This window comes from Leopardus geoffroyi, chromosome B2 (assembly GCF_018350155.1).
Source record: "Leopardus geoffroyi isolate Oge1 chromosome B2, O.geoffroyi_Oge1_pat1.0, whole genome shotgun sequence".
In the NCBI taxonomy this organism is placed as follows: domain Eukaryota; kingdom Metazoa; phylum Chordata; class Mammalia; order Carnivora; family Felidae; genus Leopardus; species Leopardus geoffroyi.
Window position 1 is genome coordinate 43,963,767 of NC_059332.1, and position 15,649 is coordinate 43,979,415.

Sequence of the window (15,649 nt, forward strand, 5' to 3'; positions counted from 1 at the left end):
ACAGGGAGGACTGAGGCCAGGGCCAGGCGTAGACAAAGTGTTGAGTAAAACCTGTCTTTGAGGTCCCCAAAACAGAAACAAAACGTGGGTCAGATTGTTCTTATTGATTGGTTTTAAATGTGGTTCTTCCCCACCCCCACCCCCCCACCATAAGGCTGCATTTAACATAACAAAGGTGATAGGAGCATTATGTATTTTCAGCTCAGAGAGAGTTCTGGTCATAGGACAGAATCAACCAAGCAGACGCTGGGAAGTTTCAAAAGTAGCCAGGAGAATGGAGGGCAGGGGATATGGGACAGGCTTACAGGTAAAGCTGGAACAGGAAGCAGATGGAGGAAATGGCCGTGACATTGATGAGGCAGGGTAGACCCTTTTATCGAACGTCTCTTGGGTACCCGAGCAGACAGCACAGGTGCCTCTTGAAGTGTCTGGGAGATGATGCGTTCATTCAGCTCACAAACGTTGGCTGTGGGCCAGATGCTGAGCTGGGCTCTCGAGACAGTAACTAGAGAGACGCACGCAGCACGTGTCCTCATGGAGACTGCTGCTCAGAACCCCGCTTCCCAAAGCTCCCTCCTGGACCATCAACACCGAATCATCTGGGAGCCCTCAGGCCTCACCCCAGACCCACTGTGTCATTATCTGTATTTTACCAAAACCCCAGGGGATTCAAACGTGCATTCAAGTTAAAAATGACCTGAATAACACGGCAAACAAACACTGGACACACAAGTCCTAAATGTGTCTCTTTAGCTCATGGGGCTACTCAGGCAAAACTCACGCATGGACTTGAGGGGGTGTGGGGTGCCCTCCGGAAACACAGCTCTAGAGCAGATTTTTAAAGAAAGTTAGGAGTTTTAAAGTCAAAGTTCTGTGTGGCAACCTTCCGCCTCCCTCAACGAATTATCTAAATAACTGATAAATTCAGAATACCAGACTGCATTTATAACCCCTTGGCTTCAGTTCCCATGCTTCAGCATCACTTAGTCTGTAGCAAAAGAGTTTCTTTTCTTTTTTTTTTTTTTAATTTTTTTTTGAACGTTTATTTATTTTTGAGACAGAGAGAGAGACAGAGCATGAACGGGGGAGGGTCAGAGAGAGAGGGAGACACAGAATCGGAAACAGGCTCCAGGCTCTGAGCCATCAGCCCAGAGCCCGACGCGGGGCTCGAACTCACGGACCACGAGATCGTGACCTGAGCTGAAGTCGGACGCTTAACCGACTGAGCCACCCAGGCGCCCTGCAAAAGAGTTTCAAAGCTGAGAAATGCTTGGTTTGTCCCGTGACCATCATGGCTCCCTCATGTCTCCGGAACAAATTTTCCACACCCCAACTTTTCCTGTGTGAAACGGAGAGAATGTTGTCCATCCTGCCTGGACGAGATAGTGACCAATTTGGCAAGGAGAGTTTATGATTGAGGTGTTTGAAGTTTGCGAGAGAAAGTTTAATACGCCACCCGGATTTCACATCTTGTCATTCCCTAAAATGGGGAAACCCAGTCTAGATGTTAATTTCCCCAGAGCCATTCTCCAACAAGAGTCAACAGAGGAGTGGGGCGCCTGGGTGGCGCAGTCGGTTGAGCGTCCGACTTCAGCCAGGTCACGATCTCGCAGTCCGTGAGTTCGAGCCCCGCGTCAGGCTCTGGGCTGATGGCTCAGAGCCTGGAGCCTGTTTCCGATTCTGGGTCTCCCTCTCTCTCTGCCCCTCCCCCGTTCATGCTCTGTCTCTCTCTGTCCCAAGAAAAATAAATAAACGTTGAAAAAAAAAAATTAAAAAAAAAAAAAAGAGTCAACAGAGGAGAGAGAATTTCCCCTCAGAGCTACGTTCTAATGACGGAGGAGAGGTTATGAGTACAGACATTGCATAACCAACTAGAGTACTCCTGAGCCGCTTCTGGGTGGCTCAGTCGGTTGAGCGTCGGCCTCGGCTCGGGTCATGATCTCACGGTTTGTGGGTTCGAGCCCCGCGTCGGGCTCTGTGCTGTCGGCTCAGAGCCTGGAGCCTGCTTTGGATTCTGTGTCTCCCTCTCTCTCTGCCCCTTCCCCGCTCATGATCTGTCTCTCTCTGTCTCTCGAACACACACAATGAAGTGCGGACACGCTTACGCGCACACTGCCGCACTTTTGAGGCCTACACACCGTTATGCTTAACAGTACAGCTGTTAGACCCGTGTCCAGTCTTCTCACTAACACAACTTCGCATGCAAGCACATTTTTCAGATTAACGGATACACGTCCTGTTTATTTAAGGAAGTATGTAAAGGCCTCTGCTAGTACCTGGAAATATCAGAACACACAAGAGCCGTCTGTGTGTGTGTCTGTGTGTGTGGAGAGAGAGAAACGTATTTAGCTCCCCCGTATAAACTGCACAAAGACAAGAGGTGTCGGTTGCACAGGATGAGGTAACGGTAGCCAGAGGTGAAAGAGCATTTAACTCGCGTTCAAATTAGTCATTTAATGTTCCTTTATTCCCCAGGCCTTGATCTGAGGCCAGGCCAGGCCAGGCGAACTCGTTCTGGTCAGACGGCGGGAAATTCCACCACATGGAATGGTGTTGGTGGTCTCCACTCCCCTCCACTCTGGCCGGGGAGCCCACACAGCGAACACGGGCTCCTTGCACTAATGAATGCGCCCACCCACACAGGACCTGCCCCCCCCAACCCAGCCCCTGCCCCCCTCCCCCACCCCCTCCCGGAGCGGGCCCCGTCCACATGCAACCCCACCGCCAACCACCTTCCAGAGATTCGTTTCAGAAGCAAAATTTGCTAAATTATAAATGGCCAGCATCTGCCTCAATAATGAACCAAATCAAAGACCCTCTGGAGGAATCCTCTGGGCAACTTCTGGGAGGTGCCAGAAGGAACTACTCACGCCTTCCCCTCCCTCTTGCTCTAAGCCTCAAGGACCCCACCGCCTGTGAGGGGGCACATCTATGCAGGACGTGCCAAGCCTCGGACGTGGGTCCCACTGAGCCTAGGTTATTTGTTTTTCCTTGTTAAGAATGCTAATCAAAGCAAAACTTTAACCCAACAAACAAACAAACAAAATATCCTGAGTTGGCTACTTGCACGCAGGGGTGGCCAAGGAAGGCAGCCTGAAGGGTTCCTTTATGACCAGAGGCGTTTTTGAAATGAGACAGCAATGGCTGCTTTACGAGGAAGTGGCAAGACAGTCACCTCGTTATCCTCACCGCTGTGGTGGTCTGGGGACCACCCAGGAGCCTCCACCATGATAACAGCCTGGGCTGAGGTCTTCTTCCAGGGAACCAGTTGTCCCGAGTTGGGACATAGCTACCTTCCTCCAAAGAATAGGTCGGTGTTTCTGACAGAACAGACATGGAACCCCACTGGCTTCCTCGTTCTCAGTGGACTAATTAGAACTCACATTCCCGCCTTCTTCCCATTGCCTTAGCTCTCCCCTCAGAGCATGACATTGAATGAGAGGAGGGGCCGTGCCCATCCCCTTGAAAGACTGGGCCCACCGGGATATGGGGCTGAGGGTTGGGAGGGAGGAAGAGGAGGGGGAAATAATCACCTTGTGATTGAAGTGGCTTGGAATAATAAATACACACGCTCTTTTAAACATGGCTCGCCACATCCTGGGGAATCTAGAGAAACGTTCCACATCACCTCCCCAACCCTCACTCCCAAGAGTAGTTGGCTTTCAGGACGCTTTGGGAGAAAGCACAGGGCCTTTGATAAGAGGCTTGTTAGTTCTGGGCTAACAGTCCTCCCAGACCGCTTTGAATCCTTTCAAATATTTTCCCATTTTAGGTCAAGGAGGTTCGTAATGGTAAACACTGAAGGTGGCGGAAGGGGAAGAGAGAAGGGAGAAAGATGCGACCAGGACAGTAAGTTACCAGGTAACCAACGACCTCTCTGGAGGATCCATTGGGTCTGGTGGACATGCCCTGCTCTGGGTGTAAGGGAAGATGGCTTTGAATCCCCAAGGGAGACCTGGGCCTCATCTTGAACCCCCAGTTTGGGCATAACTGTGTTCTATGCAGAGGATGCTTGAAAATCCTTAAGGCTAAAAAGGATTAGCCCTCTCTGGCACTGATTCCTCCAACCGCCAGAAGAGGGCAGCACATGCTTCTACATCACAGCGAAAGCCAGGCTACCCAATCCAGAGAGTGGACACGAGGGAATTTGGGAGAGGATTTGTGAAATTAGCAGCAGCGGTCGTAGCAGCTTTAGCTATCGTATATTGGTGCCCATGGTGTGCTGGGAACTGCCCCAAGGGTTTTAATGCATTAATTCATTCAATTAACAAGACCACGCTACAAGAAAGAACACTATTATAATCTCCCTACTATAGACGAGGAGGCTGAGAAGTATAGAAGTTAAGAGAATTGGCTACTGTAATCTGAGACTACCTGAGACAGAGGTCAGCAAAGTATAGTCCAGGGGCCAAATTCAGCCCACTGGGTGTTTTTGCACTGCCCTCAAGCTAAGGATGGTTTTCACATTTGGGGATGGTTGGAAAAATTCAAAAGAAGAATAACGTTTCATGACCCCTGCAAATGACGAGAAATTCAAGGTCAGTGTCCATAGGCAAAGCTGTACTGGAACACAGCCACACTCACTTGCTTACGTGTTGTCTGTGACCACTTTATCACTCCAAAGGCGAAGCTGAGCAGTTGTGACAGCCCACAGTGTTGGAAAAATCTGCAGAATTTATCATCTGACCCTTTCCAGAAAACGTGTGCCGAACCCTAACCCAAGGGGTAAGTGCTACCTGTTTCCAGCCACCACAGACACGTTCCTGGACGTGGAGTTAGGACAGCTAGCCTAGAGGGATCCGGAAGTAATGCTGACCTCAGGTCACTTTCTTTCCACTAGCGTTTCTGGGAATAGCCTGCGTACCACGTTTCATTTTTTCACACCTGACATCTCTGAAGTCATACTGCTTCTTACAATCACAAATGTTAAGCATATTGTTTCTTACAGGTAGTTAAAATAGTAAAGTCTTATCCTAGATGACACCTTAGATGAGGCAGCTCCCACCTCAAAAGTCCGGCCGCTTTTTGTACCTTTCCATGGATGGGACGCTCACTTCTTTTGCTGGGAGCCGATTCTACAATTTTAATGGCAAGTTTCTTAATATCGGGGTGGCGCCTGTGAGCCTCAATTTCCATATATCAAATGGAGATGGTCTAAGGGAGTGATGGGTATATGTTAGGAAGCAGGTACTTGGCCACTGGGATAGGGAGGCGTGTGCACAGTGGCTACAAGACGAGCCTGTCTGCTGGTGTGGTCAGCCAGCCGGGCAGGCTGTGAGGTGGAAGGACAGGAATGAGCTCGTGGGGACACAAACCACAGGGGACATGGCAAGGGAAGGAAAAATTTCCAGTGTTGCAAACAGATTCTTTTTCCACCAGCATCAGCCAGGAGCATGGATGGCCCACCACATCACCTCTTAGAAGAGAAGACAGGACAATTCAAAGATTCAGGCCTGATGGAAGAGGCAGGGAAAGCAGGTGCAGCTGGCTTGGTCACATTTCCATGAGGGCTCTGGGGGAAGATGAAGGGAAGGAGGGGGGGGGCAGGATGGGAGCAACTGATATTGTGGCGATATTCAATCACACGTCGGTCAAGTGGGACTGGTCATCCCAATGATGAGATGAGCTCGCAGAGTTTTCCGGGACATTCTAGGGGTCCTCTTCCTGATATGTGGTTTTGGATTGCCCATTTTCTCAGAATCAACCTGGAGAGCCCACTGCTTGCTTCCAGGTCCCTGGAAGTGAAGCCGCTGACAGGAGCCTCAGGAAGGAGGAAACCCTTGCCCTTATTCGTAAACACACGACAGCGGCTCAGAGAACTTCGCGGCTAACGGCAACTTGTGTGTTGCAGCCAAGAATCTGGGGCCAGGAGGCGGCAGAAGGAAGCCGTGATATACTCTCCCTCCCTCTGTGGCGGGGCAGCCAGGTTTGGATTTGGGGTTGGGGAGGAGGGAGAACAGAAGGCTAAGCCCCAAACAGGTGCTTTTCATTTGGGGACATGTGTCCTGGATTTTCTGGGACAGTACCAATTTCTTCTAATTTGATTATTTTCAATGAGGGCAATTTGTTCGACATCTGATCTTGAGTTTGGAAAACGACGGCCACTACACTTATAACTTAACGAGGGCACCAGCTCAGTCTCCGGTGTGAAACCCTACTCTCAACACGGAGCACTCTATCCAGCACATCACAGGTACCCGGGGAAGGCGTTCAGGACTTTGCTTAGGAAGTCAGACGTATTTTATTAGGACAAGTACTTTAGGAAGAGTATTAGGACCGCACAGGGTCTTGCATGAGTGGAAAGGGGCCCGTCTCTGCAAACACAGCACAGGAGCCTGAGAGTGAGGATAAAAACACACAGGCACGGGCAGGCTGCGATGGAACAGAGTAGGCAAGCTGGTGACACAGGCCTGAGGCTGCAAAGAGTTCTCTCCTGCTCCTCAAGAGAGGAGAGGAAAAAAAAAAAAAAAAAAGAAAATTCATTTCAGGGGTAATACACACCAGTAGGGTCGGGGGCAGAGGCAAGGTGGGGCCAATGCCTGCAGGGAAGAGACCGACAGCTTTGTCTACAGACAAAGGAAAGGGAAATCAAAGGAGGCCAAAGGTCAAAGTAAATGAAAATATCAGCTCCAGCCAAGCCTGGAGTCCTCAAATCAATAAAATTTGTCATTCTTCCGGGAGGTTGGTAGGTTTTTGTCTCCTGGGAGAACCCAACTGTAACTGACCGGGGGTCCCTTCTGGCTTTTGTCCGCTGGTAGGTTTAGTGCCAGATTTGCGGTCTGCGTGTGTGTGCGGCTTCGGGGCTCTCGGAACTGGCTATTTTAAGCTCACCCTGAGTTCTGTTTTATGGTGCCCCCTGCCTTGTTTTTCTTTCTCACCTCGTTCTGCTGTGCTGCTCTGCTGGGCATGGGCTCTGGGAGCGGTTATGAAGTCTTTCCTGAGCAAGTGGAGTATACATTTGAGGATAACGAGGCGGCTCATCGGAGGGAAGAACACAGACACAAAAATAGAAGAAAATGCTACACTTGACGGGGGAAGAGGCGAGGGGATTCCAAGGAAGCCTTGAAAGCCCGAAATCATGCAAATTGGGAAAAACACCATTCAGCACAGAAACGTGGGGTACCAGCAGCGTGATGAGTATGCGTTAGAGGAGTTAAAAAAGGAATATGCAAATGTGGCTGGGGAAAGCCATAAGGCTTCACAGGAGGTGTGGACGAGATAAAAGAGACGGGGTGTGAGGCTTTGTACACCCCTTAGGAGGGGAGACAGTCCCGTGGAAGTGGGCACGTGCACGAGATTGGAGATGGGAGGTGTGGTGTGAATGCAACAGGAGAAATACTGGATTGTTTTAGTCCACGCGCATACACATGTCTGCTCCCTCTCTGTGCAAAAAGAAAATGGGGAAAAGTACATAACAATACAACACGAGGGGCGCCCTGGATGACTCTGTCGGTTGAGCGTCAGTCTGACTTCAGCTCAGGTCATGACCTCACGGTTCATGAGTTCGAGCCCCGCATCGGGCTCTGTGTTGATGGCTCAGAGCCTGGAACCTGCTTCGGATTCTGTGTCTCCCTCTCGCTCTCTGCCCCTCCCCTGCTCTTGCTCTGTCTCTCTCTCCTTCAAAAATAAATAAACATTAAAAAAAATTTTGTTTAAATAGTGACTAACAGAGAATTAAAGATGCACATTAGACCCTCCTGTCAATCGCCTAGAATGCACAGTATATACAGAAAGTGAAATAAACCTGTAGACTTAATAGGATAAAGCATAAGGAAAAAGGGAAGTTGTGAAAAAGTAAACTAAAAATATAGTATTTTGGGGTGCCCGGGTGGCTCAGTTGCTTAAGTGTCCGACTTCAGCTCAGGTCATGATCTCACGGTCCATGAGTTCGAGCCCCGCATCAGGCTCTGTGCTGACAGTTAAGAGCCCAGAGCCTGCTTCGGATTCTGTGTCTCCCTCTCTCTCTGCACCTCCCCCACTCACACTCTGTCTCTATCAAAAAACGAATAAACGTTAAAAAAAAATTTTTTTTAAATACAGTATTTTACCCCCAGATTAGGGTAAGTAGCGAAAATGAGTTTCTTGAAAGCCCAGGGGTTGGGCAGGGATTTTTAGAGTCTTGAAATGGCAGTTTGAAGGTTCGGAATGCAAAAGGGAAGATGGGTGGGTATTCAGAGAGAAAAGCCTGGGTCCTCTTGGAGAAGACAGAGTGAGGGAGACAGGTTTAAGGAGGGTGTAAAAGAAACCCTTCAAGGGAAGGGACAACCAGAGAGGCAGCCATGTCCCCGTGGCACGGTGCCGGAGCAGGATGGGGTACGGGAGCCAGGAGAGCCAGAGCTGTGGGTCGGGGCTGCCGCCAGGTCACCGGACCCCCACGTGTGGCGGTGGCATCTCAGAGGAGGGTGAAAGCAGTAAGTCCGGGAGGCAACACTTGCAGAGAGAGGTGGAGGACGTGAGCGATGTAGGCCCAAGCGCTGCTGAAGGTGGAGGCCAGGCCACCGCTGCACTCTGCCTCTCGGGGAAGCAGCATGGCAATCGGGGTGGGGACAGAGCTGACCGCTGGTCACACCTCACCACCAGGTGGGTCACCAGATGTGCCGAAGACGGGATGGCCAAAGCTGGCGCCTTCCCCTGGTCCTTCTGCTCTAAACCTTCCATACTGAACCAGCTACTTGCCCCTGCTGGATTGAAAATGCACCGTGCAGGGGCTCAGAGCAGGGGCTCCTACAGCCGAATCCAAGCCCAGTGCTGCTCTCTCCATCCTGAGATGTCCTTTCTCAGGCCACGAGCGCTCCCTCCCGGTGAGCTCTGGATCCCATTCCCCCATGGTCTCCTCCTGTGCAGACCTCCCCTCCCTGCCAAAGGAGAAGGGCCCTGCTCCTCTGGCCAGCCCGGACTCTCTCTGGTGGTGTAGGATCTGAGACATGGGCAGCTGCAGGCCAAGGGGATGTATCCAGAGAAGCCGCCCAAGGACTGCTCCAGGCAGCTGTGTGCGACAACGAGGCTTCCTGTGACCCTGTGCACAGCATTTCATACCATGGATCACTCTTAAAGCAAACAAACGGGGCGCCTGAATAGCTCAGTCCGTTAAGCCTCCGGACTCTTGATTTTGACTTAGCTCATGATCTCCTGGTTCGTGGGTTTGAGCCTGCCATCGGGCTCTGCACTAGCAGTGTGGAGCCTGCTTGTGATTCTCTCTCCCTCCCTCTCTCTCTCTCTCTCTCTGCCCCTCCCCTGCTCACTCTCTCTCTCAAGATAAAAAAATAAACTTCAAAAAAACAAACTTTCCTTCCTCATCTTCAGCATCTTTTCTGTCTTCTACCCTTCCTAGCTTCCTTCTTTACTCCCTGGCTAGACCTTAACCTTCCTCCCTGACTCCTCTCTTGCTGCCCTCCCATAAGTATGGGTGATCCTTCATGTTGTCCCTAGTGCTCCCCTCTTCTCACTCATGGACTTAACTATGTGTAATTGTAATCAAAATAATATAGTTATATATAACCTGAGGTACATACAATTATTGTGCCCATTCTACAGATGAGAAACCGAGGCACACAGAGTTGATATGATGGGCCCAGTGTCACAAGGCCAGCAAGAAGAGAGGCGAAGCTGGGGTCTGAGCCCAGGCAGCCGATGCCAGAGGCTGCAAGTTGGAACCACCACACCGTTGCCTGTAGGGTCCTTGGTTCCCCCACGAACCAGGGTGGCAGTGGGGATCCCAAGTGATAAGAAAGTAAGCTCGCGTAGGACCTTACTCCATGGGGGGTCTTGGGACATTCTGATGAGGAAGTCAGTGCTACCTTTAAGCGGAGTGAAGAACAAGTTTGGAAAGGGAGCATGGAGGGGCGTGGAGGCGGAATCAGGTCTCAGCAAACCAAGGGGACCAGGATCGGGTAATCACAGAAGGAGGAGGCTGAGCGGTGATAGACAACCTGACAGAGACCAGGACCAGGGCTTCGGGGTCAAACGTAACAATCCCGAAGGTGTAACAGGTGGAGCCAGCTCACGGACCCTCTTTGACGTGTCCTTCGGAGAGGAGGGAAATGCAACAAGAAAATGGGAAACACTTAAACAAGTGGAAATGAGCTGACACGAGCCGGAGATTTGAACGTGCTGGTTGCGGGTAGCGGGAGTATGAGCTAAGGCGGTAGCGTCTGATGCCGATATTCGTGTTGGTCTCATTTTGTTCAATTAGCAGCGAGACCCAAAGTGAACATTCAATGAGCATTTACCACAGGTCAGGCACGGTGCTTAAAGATTTACAGGCACCGACTGATAAAGCAAGTGAGTCTGCATTACAAACCTGGGATATGCTATTAATTGCCTTCTGTGGCAATGAAGACATTAAAAGTATTATTAAGTATATTTCGGGGCGCCTGGGTGGCTCAGTCGGTTAAGCGTCCGACTTCAGCCAGGTCACAATCTCGCGGTCAGTGAGTTCGAGCCCCGCGTCTAGCTCTGGGCGGATGGCTCAGAGCCTGGAGCCTGCTTCCGATTCTGTGTCTCCCTCTCTCTCTCCCCCTCCCCCGTTCATGCTCTCTCTCTCTCTCTGTCTCAAACATAAATAAACGTTAAAAAAAAATTTTTTTTAAAAGTATATTTCACAGATGCAGAAACAGAGGCTCTGAGAGAAGTCTCTCTAGTGAGGTTGTACAGCTAGACGCAGCAGACCTAGAATTCCAACCCCAGCCAGCAATCGCCTGTTTATATGTTGTACAGCCCCTGGTTAGCTCACTGATGGCAATGACTTTGTCTCATCTGTCTTCACAACTCTAGAACCTAGTACAGTGCCTGGCATACAAGAAAAGCTCTTTAAATTTTTTTTTTTTTAATGTTTATTTATTTTTGAGACACAGCATGAGCGGGGGGAGGGTCAGAGAGAGAGGGAGACACAGAATCCGAAGCAGGCTCCAGGCTCCGAGCGGTCAGCCCAGAGCCCGACGCGGGGCTCGAACTCACGGACCGTGAGATCGTGACCTGAGCTGAAGTCGGACGCTTAACCGACGGAGCCACCCAGGGGCCCCAAGAAAAGCTCTTGAAACATTAGCTTTGACTTGTGGCCACTCCATGCCATCTGTTTGTTGAGTGAATAAATGACTGTGTGTACAAACTGGGGGGAATTCTCTTGTGTGCTAGCTGGGGATGGCTCCCTTGGATTGGGTCCGGGTCTCAGTAGCTGGGGACTTTTAATGTTGTGTGAAACAGGAAAATTTTGAATGGCAGTCCCTGTATCCACCGTGGGAGTGGAGAGATGACCCAGCATGCAGACGATGTCACAGTATTGGGTTTTTTCACACGTTGATGTCATGAGGGCAGGAAAGGAACAAGCCATGGCCCTTGTATATATGGGGTCTGAGAAGTATTGGGTGGGCCAGAGCGGAGGGAGGGAAGGCTTTTTTCAAGAGAAAAAAAAAAGTTGAAAACATATAAGGGCCAATCTGAAGACAGGACATTGAAGAAATAGATGCAGAGCTGAAGATCCAGAGAGAAAAATGGGAAAGTGGTATAGGAAGGCATGTCGGAGGAAGCCGGGGGTCTCTTGCTGAAGTTGTCACGAGGGGCTGCCTGGCACAGCTGGGACAAAGCAGAGAGGGGTGTGGACCGTCTTCCAGGTTAAGGGGCCGCATGGGGTGGACCATGGCGTTACTCTCTGCCTTGGCTTCTGGCTTGCTAAGCCTCAGAACTTTTGGACCCAGTAGACCGTAACTCGGGGATAAGGGTGGAGGGAAGGAAAAAGAAAGGAAAAGGGCAGGGGTGGGGGTGGCCAAGCTATGGTGACAGGGGAGGAACAAATGCGTGGCATCTAGCTCAAGGCAGGAGAAGAGACCGGCACAAAGGGCCATGAAGGGGGGATGGGCTCCCTGGGACAGCAGAAATGCCGGAGCCCTGAAATGCGCAAATGAGTCAGGGGGAGAAGGAGTCAGGAGGGCAAAACCCGACCCAGAGAAAAACAGGGTGAAAGAGAAGAAGTGGAAACAATGAAAATTGGAGAGTGTTGAGTTTGTAAGAAATTGATACATGATGTTCAGTGGAAACTGCTGCTTTGGGTTTGGGGACAGAAGAACTGTAAATATGGAGAATATGTAAATACTGTTTGTAACTTGAAAAATCTGGAGGGCTCAGATGAGAGAATCCTCCCGAGGGTGCTTTGACGAGTATGAAGGAAGGTATTTGTGGCTGAGAGGAAAGGGCCCTGGATGTAGAATCTGCAAACCGGAGCTGAGAGCTGAGAGCCAGTTCTGGCCCGGTGGGGGGGACGAGCACGAACCACTGGTCGGCTCATTTGTCTCGGGTCCCCAGCCAGGCAAGCCCGGCCTGCCCTCGCACACACGGCCGTGAGGGGCCACATTCGTGCCCTCAACAGAGCACCACAAACTGGGCGGCTTACCACACCAGAAATCTGTTCACCCACTTTCAGAGACCAGAAGTCCACCATCAAGGTGTCAGCAAGGCCACACTACCTCACAGGGCTCTGGGGCGGGTTGGGGGAGAGAGTCCTTTCCTGCCTCTTTCAGGCTGTGGTGGCCCAAGACGTCCTTGGCTCCTGGCCACAGCCCTCCAATCTCTGCACCACGTTCACAGGAACCACCCCCCTGCTCTCTGCGTGCCCTCTCCCCTTCTTACAAGGACGCCAGCGGTTGGATTTAGGGACCACGCTAAACCCAGGATGATCTCATCTCGAGACCCTTAACTAATGATATCTGCGCAGATCCCATTTCCAAATAGGGCCTCACTCTCAAGTCCCAGGTGGACATGGCTTTGTGGGGGGTACTGCTCTACCCACCAAGGTGCAAACAGCGACCAAGCAAGAGCACGGAGCATAATCTCCACATCCCATCTTCTTCCTCTTCTCCCCGTAGGCCACTCTCCTTATGGAGCCTCTTCACGCACCTCTAATGGCTGGCGTGGCCCACAGGATAAAACCCAACCTCCCGGGCTGACGCTTCAGGCTCTGGCCACCCTCCCCAGTCTCTGTCACTGGCACTTTCCCAGCTCCCCATCACCTCCTCCCTATAGTCACAGCCAACTGACTCCCCCTTAACCTTCATGACCCAGGGGAGACCCCTTCAAAGCAGCTTCCTCAAAGGCCCTGGGGTACATTCTTCCTGCTCGGAACCCCTCTGGCAAATATTGCTTCCCCTTCCCCAGGGCAGCTAATGAGCTCTTCAGACTCCCTTGCCTCTTTTCTTGCTCTTTGGCTTTTTGTGAATTTAAGCCTTTTCTTCTGCACCAGCCAGGTTTTCAAGACGGGGAAAGTATCCGTTTCTGGTTTTCCTAGAATCTAGTCTGTGCCTGTTACCACCCAGGTCCTCAGTAACTGTTAACCAAAATATTTACTTTCCACGGCACCAACTCTGTTCCTGCCAAAATGTTCTTCCCTTTCCCTGCATGCATGGCTGCCCCTCCTGGTCACCTTGTCCCCAAAGATGCCTTTCTCCTCTGATCTCCTAAAGCGTCTAGCATTTCCCACCTTGCCTGGGTCTGCTGTGTGTTCCTCTGATGGCCACTCATTCACAAAGATTCATGAAGCCCCTGCTCTGTTTGGCTCTGTGCTGGGCTCCAGGCTCCCACCCTTAAGGTGCTCCTTTTCCCCCTTGAAGGCAAGCCAACTTTCTCATCCCTCTTCTTTTTCCTCCCGGGGCCTATCACAGTTCTTCAAGTGTTACCCGTGCTCAATGGGAGTTCTATTCAAATTGCTTCGGCGAATTCTTAAAGGAAAGACCAAATGAGGGACTTAAAGTGCACTGAGCTGAAATGAGGCACCCGGACCCCTCCGAGAAGGCCTCATAAGAAAACTAGTCCTGGGCTCTGTAGCCAAGGCCAGATGGAGGATGAACCAGGTCTTGAGATGTGGCTTCCCCAGCACCCTCTGCACTTGCGGTAGGGCAAGGCTCTGCTTGCCGTCCCACCATGGCCTCTGCACAACTCTTCCCTTGAGCAAGCTTTCAGGGACTGGAAGGAAGTTGGAATATGTGGCTCCAATCAGGGCCTCCTGAGAACACAGGCAGGGTTATGAATGCGGCACAAACGGACAGTGGTATGGCCGAGGCAGGAACCTTCTGTGCAGACCATTATGATGTGCAGTAAGGCACGCTCAGAACACAAAGTGCATCCCTCCCTCCAAATTCAGCAGAAAGGGCCACGGGCCGTTCTCTTGCACCAGACAAAAAGAAGGATCTACAGCCCCTGTGTCACAGGGGACACGGGTGTGGGCGAATAGCAAGTCGCATGGGTTCCAGGCGCTTCTCTGACCTAAGTACCTGAGGTGCCCAGGGCCGAGGTCACTACCGCCAGGGGCTTTGGGTGGAAGGGAGCCACTCACCAGCATTGTTTTGCTGCTTTGTGTTTTTGATGTAGGCAGAGAACTTGGAGAAGATGTCGATGCCTGCCGTGTTGGATTCCCGGTGTTTTGCAGCCAGTTTGGGGTACCTGGAAGGGAAGGCATGGTGTTCTAGAATCAGTGAGAACTTGGAGCTCCTTTACCCCAAACGACTAGCAACATCCCTGTTTCTAGTTTGATCTACAGATCTTTTGGGGGATCTTACACCTATCCTATAGGGCGGATGGGCAGAGAAAAGAGAGAAAACAGAGGCCAGTGAGGTTAGGAGAGTTGCCTGGGGGGGGGGGGGGGTAGGACACAGTCTGTGGGCAGAGAGCCAGAAAAAACCTTCAGAGGGCCTGGGTCGTGCCCTCTTCAGAGATGACCAAACAGCGTTTGGACAAACAAAAGGACTCTAATCAAAATTCTAGAGGAGTTTGTCTCTACACCAGGTGGGGTCCTTGAGGTTTCCCAAATCATATTAAAATAACCAGCCACTGCCAGGCTTGTGGTGATAATCCTAACTGTACTGAGCTAATTAATTCCAGGGGCCAGGGGATACTAAACACCTTGCCGCTGAAGCTTGGAAACCATTTCTCAAAAGAAAGGGTACCGTTGGTCCTCTTCTGAAATATCCTTCCCACGCACTTCTTTTTTTTTTTTTTTTTTTTTTTTTTTTAATGTTTATTTATTTGAGAGAGAGCGGTGGGGTTGGGGCAGAGAGGGAGGGAGAGAGAGTATCCCAAGCACAGGCTCTGTGCTAAGCGTGCAGCCTGACCAGGGGCTCGAACTCATGAACCACGAGATCACGACCTGAGCCCAACTCAAGAGTCAGACGTTTAACCGACTGAGCCCCCCAGGTGTGCCTCCTTCGCACACTTCTTACTTGTGTGAGGGAAAAAGATGTGGAAAGCACCAGCCTCCAACAGCACAAGTGTTTTCAATGGTTTTATTTCCAGGCGTGGAGACAGATTTGCAATGATCCAGCCTCTCACCTCTGCACAGTCTTTCATGCGAAGACAGAAGAATACATGAGGCAGACCGGAGTTAGGACTGCTTTCTATTGGCTCTAAAACTGGACGAGGTAAGGTTGCTTGTGTGGGAATCCACGGCTTTGACCCCCTCAGCACCATCCAAGTGACCAATTCAGACCAATTTTTCAGAAATGTTATTTCACAAACGTTTTATGTGTGCGACCAGGCAGGGGTGGACGGAGATGGGGGACAGATGTGTACTTACACAGTTATGTGGACCTTTGTGATCTCTGCATAAATACCTGGCTACTGCTTGCTGTTTGACTGCTTCACGTTAAAAAGCAAAATACTTTTTAAA

At 50.9% G+C, this 15,649-nt stretch overlaps 1 protein-coding gene across 3 annotated transcripts in view; it reads right to left on the minus strand.

Annotated features, from left to right (window-relative positions):
• Positions 1–15,649, minus strand: part of CLIC5 (chloride intracellular channel 5) — a 162,931-nt gene that overhangs the window by 22,333 nt on the left and 124,949 nt on the right. For all 3 annotated transcript variants that reach the window (XM_045498440.1, XM_045498441.1, XM_045498442.1), the window contains one exon: positions 14,321–14,427. In XM_045498440.1, the coding sequence (XP_045354396.1) occupies positions 14,321–14,427 (107 nt within the window). The remainder of the gene's footprint in view (positions 1–14,320; positions 14,428–15,649) is intronic.